Source organism: Scylla paramamosain, chromosome 9 (assembly GCF_035594125.1).
Source record: "Scylla paramamosain isolate STU-SP2022 chromosome 9, ASM3559412v1, whole genome shotgun sequence".
NCBI lineage: Eukaryota > Metazoa > Arthropoda > Malacostraca > Decapoda > Portunidae > Scylla > Scylla paramamosain.
In genome coordinates, this window is record NC_087159.1 from 5,470,001 (window position 1) to 5,483,532 (window position 13,532).

General features: G+C 43.8%; 1 protein-coding gene across 1 annotated transcript in view; it reads right to left on the reverse strand.

Moving 5' to 3' along the window:
• The window catches only part of LOC135103900 (zwei Ig domain protein zig-8-like), a 66,566-nt gene that overhangs the window by 32,701 nt on the left and 20,333 nt on the right, over positions 1-13,532 (reverse strand). Inside the window, exons 2-3 of the mRNA XM_064010828.1 lie at positions 6,760-6,887; positions 2,629-2,790 (exon numbers count right to left, since the gene is read on the reverse strand). Coding sequence (XP_063866898.1) covers positions 2,629-2,790; positions 6,760-6,887 — 290 coding nt within the window. The remainder of the gene's footprint in view (positions 1-2,628; positions 2,791-6,759; positions 6,888-13,532) is intronic.

The window sequence follows — 13,532 nt, forward strand, 5'->3', positions numbered from 1 at the left end:
CGGGCAGGTGCAGTGGAGGCAGGTAAAGGTGAGGCAGATTCGCGCCGCTAATGCAATTTTATGCCCACAATAGAAGCGGTTGACGTTTAATTTCGTTATTTATGGAGAGCGGCGTATCGTAAACAGGCGTGTGTTTGTCGTCCCGCTCACGCCGCCGGGAAGAAATTGTGAAGTGATAACACTGTATGTAGGTGGGTAAGCCTTAAGAGTAAGCCTTGAGAGAGAGAGAGAGAGAGAGAGAGAGAGAGAGAGAGAGAGAGAGAGAGAGAGAGAGAGAGAGAGAGAGAGAGAGAGAGAGAGACGTAGAACAGGAAATATACCCCTTTAACCACCACCGCTGCTGCTACTGCTGCTGCTGCTACTGCTGCTGCTACTACTACTACTACTACTACTACTACTACTACTACTACTACTACTACTACTACTACTACTACTACTACTACTACTACTACTACTACTACTACTACTACTACTACTACTACCACCACCACATTTTGACATACTACAAGATACCAACCACCACCACATAACAGCGGCAACATAACACCATCACATCCAGCACATCACTACCACCATCACCACGACCACCACCATCACCACAACCAGTAACAACAACAACAACAACAACAACAACAACAACAACAACAACAACAACAACAGTAAAAGAAGGAGCATAACCCTCCGCGCGAAGCAAGAGGAGCGGCAGGGGAGCCGCAGCCCCGGTAAAGCCGCTGTGTGCTCTGAGCGCCGCAGGAAAGACGCGCCGGAATACAAACAGTTTCCACGGCTCGAGTATTAAGTAATTATAATTCATGAAGGAAATGAAGGAGGGAGATAAGTGGCTTAGAAGTGACGAAGGGGGTGGCTCAAAGGAGAGAAAGTGTGGCAAATATAATAATAAAGAGGCAAGTATGTTACGTAACGGATTAAATGAAGAAAAATACTATGTGGGATTAAAGCATTGAATAAGAATTTGTTAATTAGTTATTCATTAGCAAGACTGTGAATTAAATAAAATTGAGGTGATGGGTATATGTGAAGAGGTAAATCCAATACAGATGTAATGTCCGTGAGTTAAAGCGAACTGTAAACAAGGGAAATTTGTGAGGTCATCTATGGGAGGTCACTTATCGGTGGTGACTAACGAGAGGATGACTTATAGACGGGTAATTCATGATGGGCAACTTACAGGTCACTCATGGGTGGTGGGGTGACCTTCACTGTGGTATCTTGTCTCTTCTAATATTAGTTAATATAGATTAGTGCAATCAAATAGCCTAAAAAAACAGGGTTGGAAAAATCCCTGGTTTAAAACCCAACGCACTGTTTTTTGGGAGAGTTTATTGTCTTTTTGGGGTTTTATTGATTTTTATGAGTTATTTATTTTTTTGTTTAGTCCTCATATTTATATGTGAATCAGTTTAAATAAGCAATTAAAAAGTAATCCAGAGTGAAACAAAAGGTTTGAAGTTTTATCTGAAGGAGAGACACTGGTTTAGGTCATGTTGATACGGATTGGTCCAGTTGAACAAAGCTTCTGTTCACTTGCACTGCACAGAAAATGAACGGGTCAGGCCTGACTACTTTTACATTTTTTTTTTTTTTATGTATATGTGCAGATGGTTTACTCCTTGATGAAGCAGCCTTTCCACCCTTATTTTTAAGCTAAAACATCATCTCAACTCAATAGGCAAATATCATAGGCCATGATGTGTCAGTTAAGCCACACATATCTGCATCCCTATCCCCACTTCCTCCTTGGTTCTACATTTCTCATACCCATTCTTTATCTCCTCCATCTGAGCCACCCTCCCACCTCTCTCTCTCTCTCTCTCTCTCTCTCTCTCTCTCTCTCTCTCTCTCTCTCTCTCTCTCTCTCTCTCTCTCTCTCTCTCTCTCTCTCTCTCTCTCTCTCTCTCTCTCTCTCTCTCTCTCTCTCTCTCTCTCTCTCTCTCTCTCTCTCTCTCTCTGTATGTAAATATGTATGTACGTATGTGCGTATGTATGTATGTATGTATGTATGTATGTATGTATGCATGTATACATGCATGCATGTATGTATTTATGTATGTATGCATGTACCTATGTATGTATGAAGGAGGTATGAGAAGCATGGTGGATGGGGGAAGGGACGGGAATGGAATGTGGAGGGGGAGAGGAAGAAGGCAGGCCCAAGCTTCACGTCAAAGGCAGCTCTAGCCAGTGACAGCTGCCATGAAAAAAAGATGATAGGTGTTGCTTTTTGTTAGAAATATAGGTAGGAAAGCTGTTTCACCATGTAGGGAGCTGTCTGTACATATATAGACCATATTTATCAATATAATATAAAATTAAATTTTTGTTAAATATTAAAAAAAAAACCCACTTAGGCTTTTTTTATTTGGATGTTTTTTTAATGCCAACCCTGCTGAAAAAAAAAAAATCTAAAGTTCTGTAGCTGTTCGCTATTCTTTGTAAATATATGTGATATAAAAGAAGTACATGAAAAGTACATTTTGAAAAGGAAAAAGATTCATAAAAGAGCCTCAAGGATGCATTACCATATTTTGTAATAAAATTATCATAAAAAAAAAAAAAAACTGGAGCTACCTGACGAAGGGACAGAAGGTGTCACCAGTCAGTACTCACGTGGCACTCGTAGGTTCCGTTGTCACGCTCCTGCAGGTACTTAATGGAGAGCGTCCAGTCGTCGGCACCGTCCCTGTGTGTGATGGAGAACCGCTCGTCGTTGGTGTACGTGTAGACTCCTGAGGTGAGCACGTGCCAGTCACGCCGCCTAATCCAGGAGATCTGCAGGGGGTGGTGAGGGGTGGCAAGAGGAAGAGGGAGATAGAGACGAAAGGTAGGAATTGAAAAGAGTAGAGGACCGACAGAGTTATGAGGGAGAGAACGGAAGAGAAAGGGGCAGAGAAGCAAGAAAAAGAATGATGAATGGAAAAGGAAAGGCAAGGCAAGGGAGAGTGAGATGAAGGTGAGCACGATAGAGGAGAAAGTAAGAGTGATGAAAAGAGAAAAGAAAGGAAAAAGGGCAGAAGAGTAATAGAGAGAGTGATGAAAGGAGAAAGAAGGAAGATGGATTGAAGGACAAAGGGAGAGGAAGAGGGAGAGAAAATAAAATGTAGTTAGTTCATGGAAGTGGACAGAAATTACACAAATGAGTGGCAAAAGTGGAAGGGAAACTCGAGGTGGAGCAAGATTACTATAATTTTCCCAACCTTTCGACTTCACGCCCGCAATTCTTCATTCTCTTTCAAGAAAACGTGAACTCAAACTTTCTTCTCCAGCCTGAATTTCCGTGCCACCTTTCCCATTCATAATATAATCTTTACCGCTCTATTTGGCATACACCAGTTCAGAATGATTGCCATAAAATCTCTCCTTCAGCTTGCCTACAATAACCCATCAGGGGATTTATCGCTGAAGGAGAACCAAATCGCCGGTACTCAAACGAGCTGCTACTCCCAAGGTACTGAGTTAGACACACACTTGCACCATTATCGTGAATTATGAGCCACCTTTACGCCACTTTCACGTGAAACCTTCCTTCCATACATCGGAGTGGCACTCGACTCTACTTGTGGCGTCAGGGCGGCGGGGGGAGGGAGAGGAGAGACTTCACGTGGCCTCCCTCCAGCAGTGCCTTGGTTTTCTTTCGTATTATTTAGTATATATTAGCCATTTTGGTTCCTGCGATAGCGTGAATCAATGCAGGTTGTGTTGGTGTTGTACTTTTTCGTTCCTGTGCAAGAGTCACCTTCCCTCTTGGTGCTTGGGACGAGAACATAAGAAAGGGCGTTTCATGGTCACACTTTGGTTGCTTTAAGGAATGTTTGGTTGACTGTACAATGGATGACAGCCATAACGGACTAAAAAGTTCTCTCTGATGCGTATATTTGGTCGTATACCTTTAATATTACTTAGATAGAGAGGAAAAATATATTACTGATATTTGCGTTAATGATGTCTGAATTAAATTGTTAGTTCATTGAAAGATTATTGGAATAATGCAATAAAACATTTAACTATGTGGGCATGAGTAGTTATACAAATTTGTTTATTAAAATTTTTCCATCATTTTCATCACACACACACACACACACACACACACACACACACACACACACACACACACACACACACACACACACACACACACACACACACACACACACACACACACACACACACACACACACACACACACACACAGCCCTTATAAAGATCCATTCGTCACCATTATTCTTATTAGGGCTTGTTACCTTACTCCCGACCTTCCCTTTCTCAACTTTTCGCTGCTCTTCTTTTCTTCTCTTTCCCCCCTCCCCCCGTCTCTCTCTCTCTCTCTCTCTCTCTCTCTCTCTCTCTCTCTCTCTCTCTCTCTCTCTCTCTCTCTCTCTCTCTCTCTCTCTCTCTCTCTCTCTCTCTCTCTCTCTCTCTCTCTCTCTCTCTCTCTCTCTCTCTCTCTCTCTCTCTCTCTCTCTCTCTCTCCCTCACCCCATCTCCTGCGCATCATCGGCCCACACAGCCGCCAACGAGCTAACAAGGGCTACGTACTATTTCCAGGGAGCGGTGCTGATCATCATTCCATTTCAACAAGTACCTAATTTTTGGCACGGCACGCGTTGCACATGTATCAGAAATAACGTAATTAAGATAAATTACTGCATGTTTTTATTGGATTACGTAATTAAGCCTTATTAACAGGTACCAGCCAGTTAGTATTCATGCATAGCGATTTTATATGTCGGTAAAAATAATACCCTAATTAAATGCACATAATTAGCGCCTCAGTAATGGCGGCGGTGCGCAGGTGGGGGCGCATGAGGCACCTGGGCGCACAGCTGTTGTTGTTTAATTAATTTTGTGTTTACCTGGGAGCCTGTCTTGCCTCGCCCGGGTAGTGGATGCATCGTATGAAAATGAGTTGTTAGGGTCTTATTGCCCGTGCTTGTGTATCGCCGTTATTAACATTACCGCAGCCATAATCATCGTTGTCATTATTGTGTGGCTGTTGTTGTTGTTATCATTATTTAGTTGTAATAGTTTGATTTTTTGCGTATCGCCATTGTTAACATTACCTTTACCATTTGTTATTATTATTATTATTGCCAAGTTAGTTAGTTGTAATATTCTAGTTTCCGCATTTTTTTTTTTTTTTTTTTTAGCAATGAACTGGCCTTGCTTCTTCGTGCTCAGCGTGTGTGGGTTAACTGTTGTCTGGCTGTGTTGAGCGGCGCACTGCAACCAGACAAAAAGCTTCCCGTTGTACGTCATTTATCGTCCCCAAACTTTCGTGCTTCCGTGTCTTGTCCTGCTTTCTGCTTGCTTTAGTTCTTCTTTGGTCTGTAAACTTAGAATTACGTTTTGTATTATTCATGTAACTTATGTACCTTGAGTTTTCATCTAGTATGTTTTAGGGTGATTTAGAGATCGAGTGTGTGACATTACTCTAAATTCAAGGCTACTTAAGACTGTCCAGTGTGACGTGCGTGAGAGGAAAATCCACTGGAACATTTGCGGGACGTACACTTAAGTTTTCAAAGTTTACATCAATACTTATGCCAAGTCTGTAATTGAACCGAGTGGATGAAGTGGACCAGGCAGCACTACTCAGTTACTTTATAAATTATAGTTATTATGCAGAATAGTGATGGTATAATTTCTCTTCTTGCCAACATCGGGTGAACATTTTCCTTAGGATTTCATGACAGTGGTGAATTGCTAACTACTCGTAATGGAGGTCTTGATGGACGCCTCAAGTAGATTTCATTGCGGAAACTTTATAACTTGGAATTAAATTAAGAAAGAGTGAGTGGTGGACAGCAGCGAGGGATGGTTTTGTAATCCGATTTAAATATGCAAGGGATGAAAAATATACAAACTCGCGTTGCAGCGAAGACTGACGAGTCGCTTGTCTGTAAGGAAGGAAGGAAGGAAGGAAGGAAGGAAGGAAAATTACTGGCGAAGGAAATACGTTTTCCCTCAGTGACGAATTTTGTTGTCATTTTCACCCTCCTGTGCAGCTTCTTTCTCCCTCTCCCGCTCAGGCTTGTTCTTTCAAATTTTTATCCACGTGACATCTCTCCTCCACTTGTCCATTTACCAATTCTAGTCTTTTATTCCATGTTCTTATACTCTCCTTCGTTGTTCCTTTCCTCTCCTTCCGTGTTTCTTTTCTCTCCTTCCGTGTTCCTTTGCCTCACACCTTTCCCTTTCACTCGTGCACCTTGAATTTCGCTCCTTATACCTTCCCTCCTCTGTGGGCTTCCAGTTTCTTTTAAGAACTTCCTCCTCCACCTCTTTCCCTTCCTCCTCCTCCTCCTCCTCCTCCTCCTTTGGCTATTCCCCTTTCCACCTGCACTGCTTACGCCTCCCTCCGCCTCCTTTCTTATAGGTAATAACAGGCTGAGGAGATATTATAGCTTAACTTCCCCCAAAGTTATGGTCGAGCTGTAATTTCTCAGTGGTGAAGATTTACGTAGTTCCCGCTTGATCGCTGTGTACACCTGGCTCAGGATATTACCTGCCTTACCAGGCTTACCTTATCCTCCTCCTCCTCCTCCTCCTCCTCCTCCTCCTCCTCCTCCTCCTCCTCCTCCTCCTTTCTCCTTTGATTGTGTTTCGTGTTTATATACAGTGTGTGTGTGTGTGTGTGTGTGTGTGTGTGTGTGTGTGTGTGTGTGTGTGTGTGTGTGTGTGTGTGTGTGTGTGTGTGTGTGTGTGTGTGTGCAAGTAACAAAACCACCTCCATCAACTTACCTGTTTGTCGCCGATCATGCGCACGGAGCAGGGCAGGAAGGCGGTGTATCCCAGCTGGGCTTTCACGTTTACCACAGTGTTGTTCTCCACGCCAACCCACGCCCCGGACTCTGTGGATGTTGGGGAGACTGCTATCATTTATAATGTCTGTAGGACTGCAACGAGAGACGCAGCAGGACAGGGAACAGTGGCGGTGGAGGGCGGAATGACAGGGGGACGAAGAGAACACAGCGGTAACATCGTGTATGACTGGGCGTGGAATGTTGTGTTGTCATGAGCTTACAACGCCGTGGTGGCAGTGAGGGAATTGGCAAGCTGTCAGACAGTGTGCTCAGGTCTTCAGCGGCCAGGCAGCCTTGACTATGATGGGCGAGATAAGCAGGCTAATTTTGAGGTTTTGTTTGTGCCGCTATCCACACAAACATGGGCACACACTCTTCTCCTACGTGGCTTGCCTTCCTTTATTTTTGGAGCTAAATATATTCTAAGTGGAAATGAAAAACGAAAAGTTACGTTATGGAAAATAATTAACTGTTGAGTTATACAGACTCGACAATGAGGAAACTACATGCTCATAGATACATTTACCAGAGCCTTTTTGTTTGGTAGTTGTGGTGAAAATGAGTCCATCTACTGATTACACTGCATTTGTCACTTAAATATTTTTATTTTGTGCGTGATATCAGATAACCTGAACAACCTTAAATTGTGTGTGTGTGTGTGTGTGTGTGTGTGTGTGTGTGTGTGTGTGTGTGTGTGTGTGTGTGTGTGTGTGTGTGTGTGTGTGTGTGTGTGTGTGTGTGTGTGTGTGTGTGTGTGTGTGTGTGTGTGTCACGTAATTCCCTGAGTGAGACATGGCCGCGGATCCCATCACATGTTCCTCCACCAAAGCATTAGTGGCGATGTACAGTGTCGTGTTTAAGAATCGTCGCTCTTAATAGCAATACTGCTACGCCCTTTTAGACATTAATTACACTGACGTGCCACGAGGCCACGGGAGACCATATTATAAAATACTTCTGTTACGTATCTACACTATTCTCAAAGGGCTTTAGTTGAAGTTACACAGGTTTTTAAGAGTGCTTTTACAGTTCTAATGGCAGACTACCACCATTTCTACATTATTAACAGGAGAAACCGTATTTAAATTTCGGCTGATCATCTCTTTAGCCAATAGAAATAGTAATGATAGGAGAGCTAAGCGTGCTCGTATCAGAGGCGAGGCACTTCACCTCCACAATGGCACTTCTCTTCCACAGGATGAGACGCACCGCATTCTCAGTACAATCAATGAATCTACCAGGCGCGGACGGAATGTGATGTTATAATGTTGGAAATATAATCACCCATGCCTTGAGAAAACCGATATATTAAGTGCTTGGCCATGTCCCGTGAAGTGCAAATAATCGATGTTTATTCGGTCCATAAATTACGTTTTACCGCACTAACAAAACCGATCCTGGCGGCGGCGGCGGCGGCATCCATCACACTTTGTTTACTTCCCTGTGACGTACAAGGCCGGCCCAGGGAGAGGCTCTGAGGGAGGTGCCTTGTATGTTTTCATTAAGGGGGAGTGAGAAGAGGACTGAATGCACAATACGTAAGCCACTCCTGCCAAGCTACTACAACTACAATAATTAACGTTAAGTAGACGAAAAGCAGAGAAGACATGGAACTAGAGGACTAGGAACTGAAGTATGTTATATATTGAGACACGTGGAATAAAAAGATAAGATAAATATCGAAAAAGAAAATAAATGGATGTTAATGAAGTACAAAAGTAACGGAAAATGAGAAATGGGAGGAAGACAGAAGACTAGGGACTAAGACAAGCTGTGTATAAAAGTAGTAGGTGTAGAGAGTAAATATGGAGAAATCAATGGTCAGGGAATAAAGGAAAATGGCAAAAAAAAAGAACAAATAAGTAAATAAATCCAGGAGAAAGAATAAAAAATAATATGAATAATGAATAGACTCCAAAAAAGTAAGGAAATCAGGAGAAAGGAATACGTGATAAACGGAATAATGAATAGAATCCAAGAAAAAGATAAAGGGTAAACTAAATAAAAGGACCAAGAAAAAAAGACAGGATGACAAATGAGAAACAGAACTTAAACAAAATATTTAGACCAGGTGTATATAAAAGGACAAAGAATGGAACCTACCCCCAAATAGAAAAAAAAAGAATAAATAAATAAACAAGAACAAACATAACGATAAAACACATTTGAGTGAAAACTAAAGAAAACATACATATATTATCCGGTATCTCCATGCAAGTTTTATGTCCTCCGCGTCTCTATTCATATTTCACTCTGAGGAATGTAGCAGGGCAACCGCAATATGGACGCGTGGCCTTCAAAATGCATTACAGTGATAGATAGCCAGAAGTGTCGCAATAATTCACTACGCTTCACTGAAAAAGCGGCATTCTGTAATGTAGGTACGACTATTTTCTGGGGATTCTAAGTAAAGAGAATAATGTGGGCACGTGTCACGCACATGCAATCTGGTGACCGCTGGGTGAAAGAAGGAAGGAAGGAAGAAGGAAGGAAGGAAGGAAAGAAGAAATGAAAGGAAGGAAGGTGTCTGTGATCTATAATGCAGAAACAAAACATTTTTTCTCACTATCTTTAATCATGGAAGGAATAGAAACAGAGAGAGAGAGAGAGAGAGAGAGAGAGAGAGAGAGAGAGAGAGAGAGAGAGAGAGAGAGAGAGAGAGAGAGAGAGAGAGAGAGAGAGAGAAATGCCAAACGTAGCGAAGAATGCTTAGAGGCCAAGAGATGCGACGAACACAATTATTTAAGCCTTACTGAGAGAGGACTTGAGGCGCCTTGTCTAGAGAGAGAGAGAGAGAGAGAGAGAGAGAGAGAGAGAGAGAGAGAGAGAGAGAGAGAGAGAGAGAGAGAGAGAGAGAGAGAGAGAGTGTCGTTCTCTCTCTCTCTCTCTCTCTCTCTCTCTCTCTCTCTCTCTCTCTCTCTCTCTCTCTCTCTCTCTCTCTCTCTCTCTCTCTCTCTCTCTCTCTCTCTCTCTCTCTCTCTCTCTCTCTCTCTCTCTCCCATGTGTTTCAGGCGACACAGAACAACACCCTGACAATTAGCCGGGGAGGTGAAACACGAGGGCATTGACACACTCAGGGACTCGGGGACAAGGCACGCAGAAACGCCTCGCTCGCTGTCTCTCGAAGGAAAACGCTGCCGCTGCTGGAAGTAACTGCTCACAGGGAGACGTCATGAGTGGGTGAGCCAAACTGTTAATTCCTAGACACTCGCATTATGAAAAGAATTTACCGTGTGTGTGTGTGTGTGTGTGTGTGTGTGTGTGTGTGTGTGTGTGTGTGTGTGTGTGTTTGTGTGACTTCTTTTTTTTAATTTAGCAAGTAGCAATGCAGGAAGAAATGGTGCTACAAGTCATCGTTTCCTTTAAAGGTATGAATGAATTATAATTTTTACGGCTTTTCGTTCTTGGTATAGCGTGTCTGTGTGTGTGTGTGTGTGTGTGTCTGTGCCTGTGTGTGTGTGTGTGTGTGTGTGTGTGTGTGTGTGTGTGTGTGTGTGTGTGTGTGTGTGTGTGTGTGTGTGCATACTATCAAGATTAAAGCAGTAAATCATAGTATCTCAAGGGAATTAGACATTTTTACGAGGAGCAAAACCCTAACATTATGAAGTTACGCATAAAAACGTGTTAAAGTCATGGCCCGGGCAAGGTTAGGGCGGCGAGGAGCAGAGAGAGAGAGAGAGAGAGAGAGAGAGAGAGAGAGAGAGAGAGAGAGAGAGACAGAGACAGAGACAGAGAGAGATAGAGGGGAGGTTTAGGATGGCTGGTAGGAACACGCACAGACTAGGAAGGGCTTAAGAGGGGATGGCTGGGATACGCGCCACCGTCTGTCTCCCTGAGAAGAACATGGACACAATTCGTAGGCAAATTCGCACCCACTTCCGCACCTAAACCAGATTAACACATCAGCTGGCCACGGAAACCTGCAGTCTAGACTCGAGAAACGAAGCAAGACGCAAGGACCTCATGGACGGAAGCCTTGACGATCGTGCACCACCAACAACAAATGCACGCCTCCATAACTAACACCTGAGCAAAACACGATCTCCAGACAGTCGCACGTGCACATGGCAAGAACGATCAAGACGACCAGCACACGACAAATGTTCACGCTCCCAACGAACGACAAGGAGACTCAAGAAACAGGAAAGCAACGTAAACTTAGCAGAGAGTGAACTGTAAATAGGAACTTTGGACGAACACAAGACCGACTGCCGCCCAACTTTCCACCAACACTTGAGAACCTTCGAAACGCATCAACTCCACAAAACATGAGAACAGGAGGCGTGGCAAGCACCAGACGAACACACAAGGCATCGAGGAACACAACACTCATTTATCGAAGTCTCTGAGAAGGAAAAACACTCCAGAGAAGAGAGAGGAATCTTGAAACTGCAGCAAAATAAAGGAGAAATTGCAGAACTCATGAAATCCACTTTCATAGCCATTAGAAACTCCAAGGACACACACACACACACACACACACACACACACACACACACACACACACACACACACACACACACACACACACACACACACACACACACACACACACACACACACACACACACACACACACACACACACACACACACACACACACACACACACACACACACACACACACACACACACACACACACACACACACACACACACCACAGGCACGGGACACACACGCGAAAAACTCTTCCCAAACACCAGCATTGAAACACTAATGGAAATGACAAGAAAACTGACCGATTCTTGCGTTTTTATGAGATAGAAAACGTGCATAACCAACACATGTAGCGTGACACTTGATTATTAAGGGGGAACTTCAAAAGAAAATGGAAAGAAAAAAATAATGATTTCTTGAATAAATTATTGCAATTGTGATCCTTGAAAATATAGGAAAGGTATAAAAAGCATGAGCACGTCTCTCTCTCTCTCTCTCTCTCTCTCTCTCTCTCTCTCTCTCTCTCTCTCTCTCTCTCTCTCTCTCTCTCTCTCTCTCTCTCTCTCTCTCTCTCTCTCTCTCTCTCTCTCTCTCTCTCTCTCTCTCTCTCTCTCTCTCTCTCTCTCTCTCTCTCTCCAGTATATTACCCCCGGAGGTCGTCATCCTCCTCACCTTTTGTACCCATATTTTTTTTCAACCTTTACGAACAAGCCACCACCTTCGGAGAAACTATTGACTTGTTCCCGATACATACACTCTGCCCTTTCCCTCCTCCTCCTCCTCCTCCTCCTCCTCCTCCTCCTCCTCCTCCTCCTCCTCCTCCTCCTCCTCCTCCTCCTCCTCCTCCTCCTCCTCCTCCCTTCCTCACTTTCCTCTTCCATGTCTCTCACTCTTGACAACACAAACACACACACACCACGCCCTTAGTAAGCAATTCGATGCAACGCCCGCACCACACACACACACACACGCACACACACACACACACCCCCGCCCCCCCCCCGCCCTACATACACAGAAGCAAGCAGGGTCCATTACTGTCAGTGTTGGTGTATTATTATCTGATGGGATGTAATGGGGTGTGTGATGGTTCCTTGTTCTCGTGATTGGCTCTGTGTGCTTTCACTTGTTTCTTTTCCCCAGTGCGTTTTACATGCCTGTGATATCACGTGTTCCTTCTCCTCTCCTCTCCAGGCAAACTAATGGACTGTTGTAGATGGATGGACTGCTGTTAATTTCTTTGTTGGTTAGTTTTGTTGTTGGTGGGGGTTTTTGTAATGTCTTGGTGGTGGACGTGTTATTGTTATTGATACTTTTGGTGATTAAATTACTACTACTACTACTACTACTACTACTACTACTACTACTACTACTACTACTACTACTACTACTACTACTACTACTACTACTACTACTACTACTACTACTACTACTGCTGCTGCACCTGAACACAAGAATAGTAGTTGCAGCAGCAGCAGGAACAGAAGCAGCAGCAGCCGGCACACAGCACTCACAAAATCGGCGACACCCCACTATCTCTCTCTCTCTCTCTCTCTCTCTCTCTCTCTCTCTCTCTCTCTCTCTCTCTCTCTCTCTCTCTCTCTCTCTCTCTCTCTCTCTCTCTCTGATGGGCGCTGAAGAATATGGCGGCAGTGCTTCCTCGCCCACCTCCTCCCCTCCCCCTCTCGCCCCTCCCCTTTCCCCCCTCCCCATTCCCACTCACTAATTGACAGCTGCCGTGCCGAGTTCCAAATGCGGTTGACACAGCCCAAAACCCATGGCCGTTCCCTCTCTCTCTCTCTCTCTCTCTCTCTCTCTCTCTCTCTCTCTCTCTCTCTCTCTCTCTCTCTCTCTCTCTCTCTCTCTCTCATTCCTGTCCTCCTTCCACATCTCATCTGCATTCTCCTGTTCCTCATTATTTCCGCTTCTCCTCCTTCCCTCCTTTCTTATCTTATTTTGCTTCATTCTTTTCTTCGTTCTCTTTATTTTCATGTTATTCTCTTTTATTATTCTCCTTTATCAATCCTCTTCTCTTTCCTTTCTCTTCTCCCTCTGCCACTGCGGGCTGTTTTCATTTCTTATTCTTTTCCTTTGTTGTTTTTTCTTGTGTTATCTCTTCCCATCATGCATACACAAACAAACGCACACTTTGGCTGGTTTCTTTCTTTCCTTCTCCTCTTCCTCCTCCTCCTCCTTCCATTCTTACTTTCTATTCACTCCTTTACTTTCCTTTCTTCCTTTCCTCCAATACTCTCTCTCTTGTTCTCTTCCTT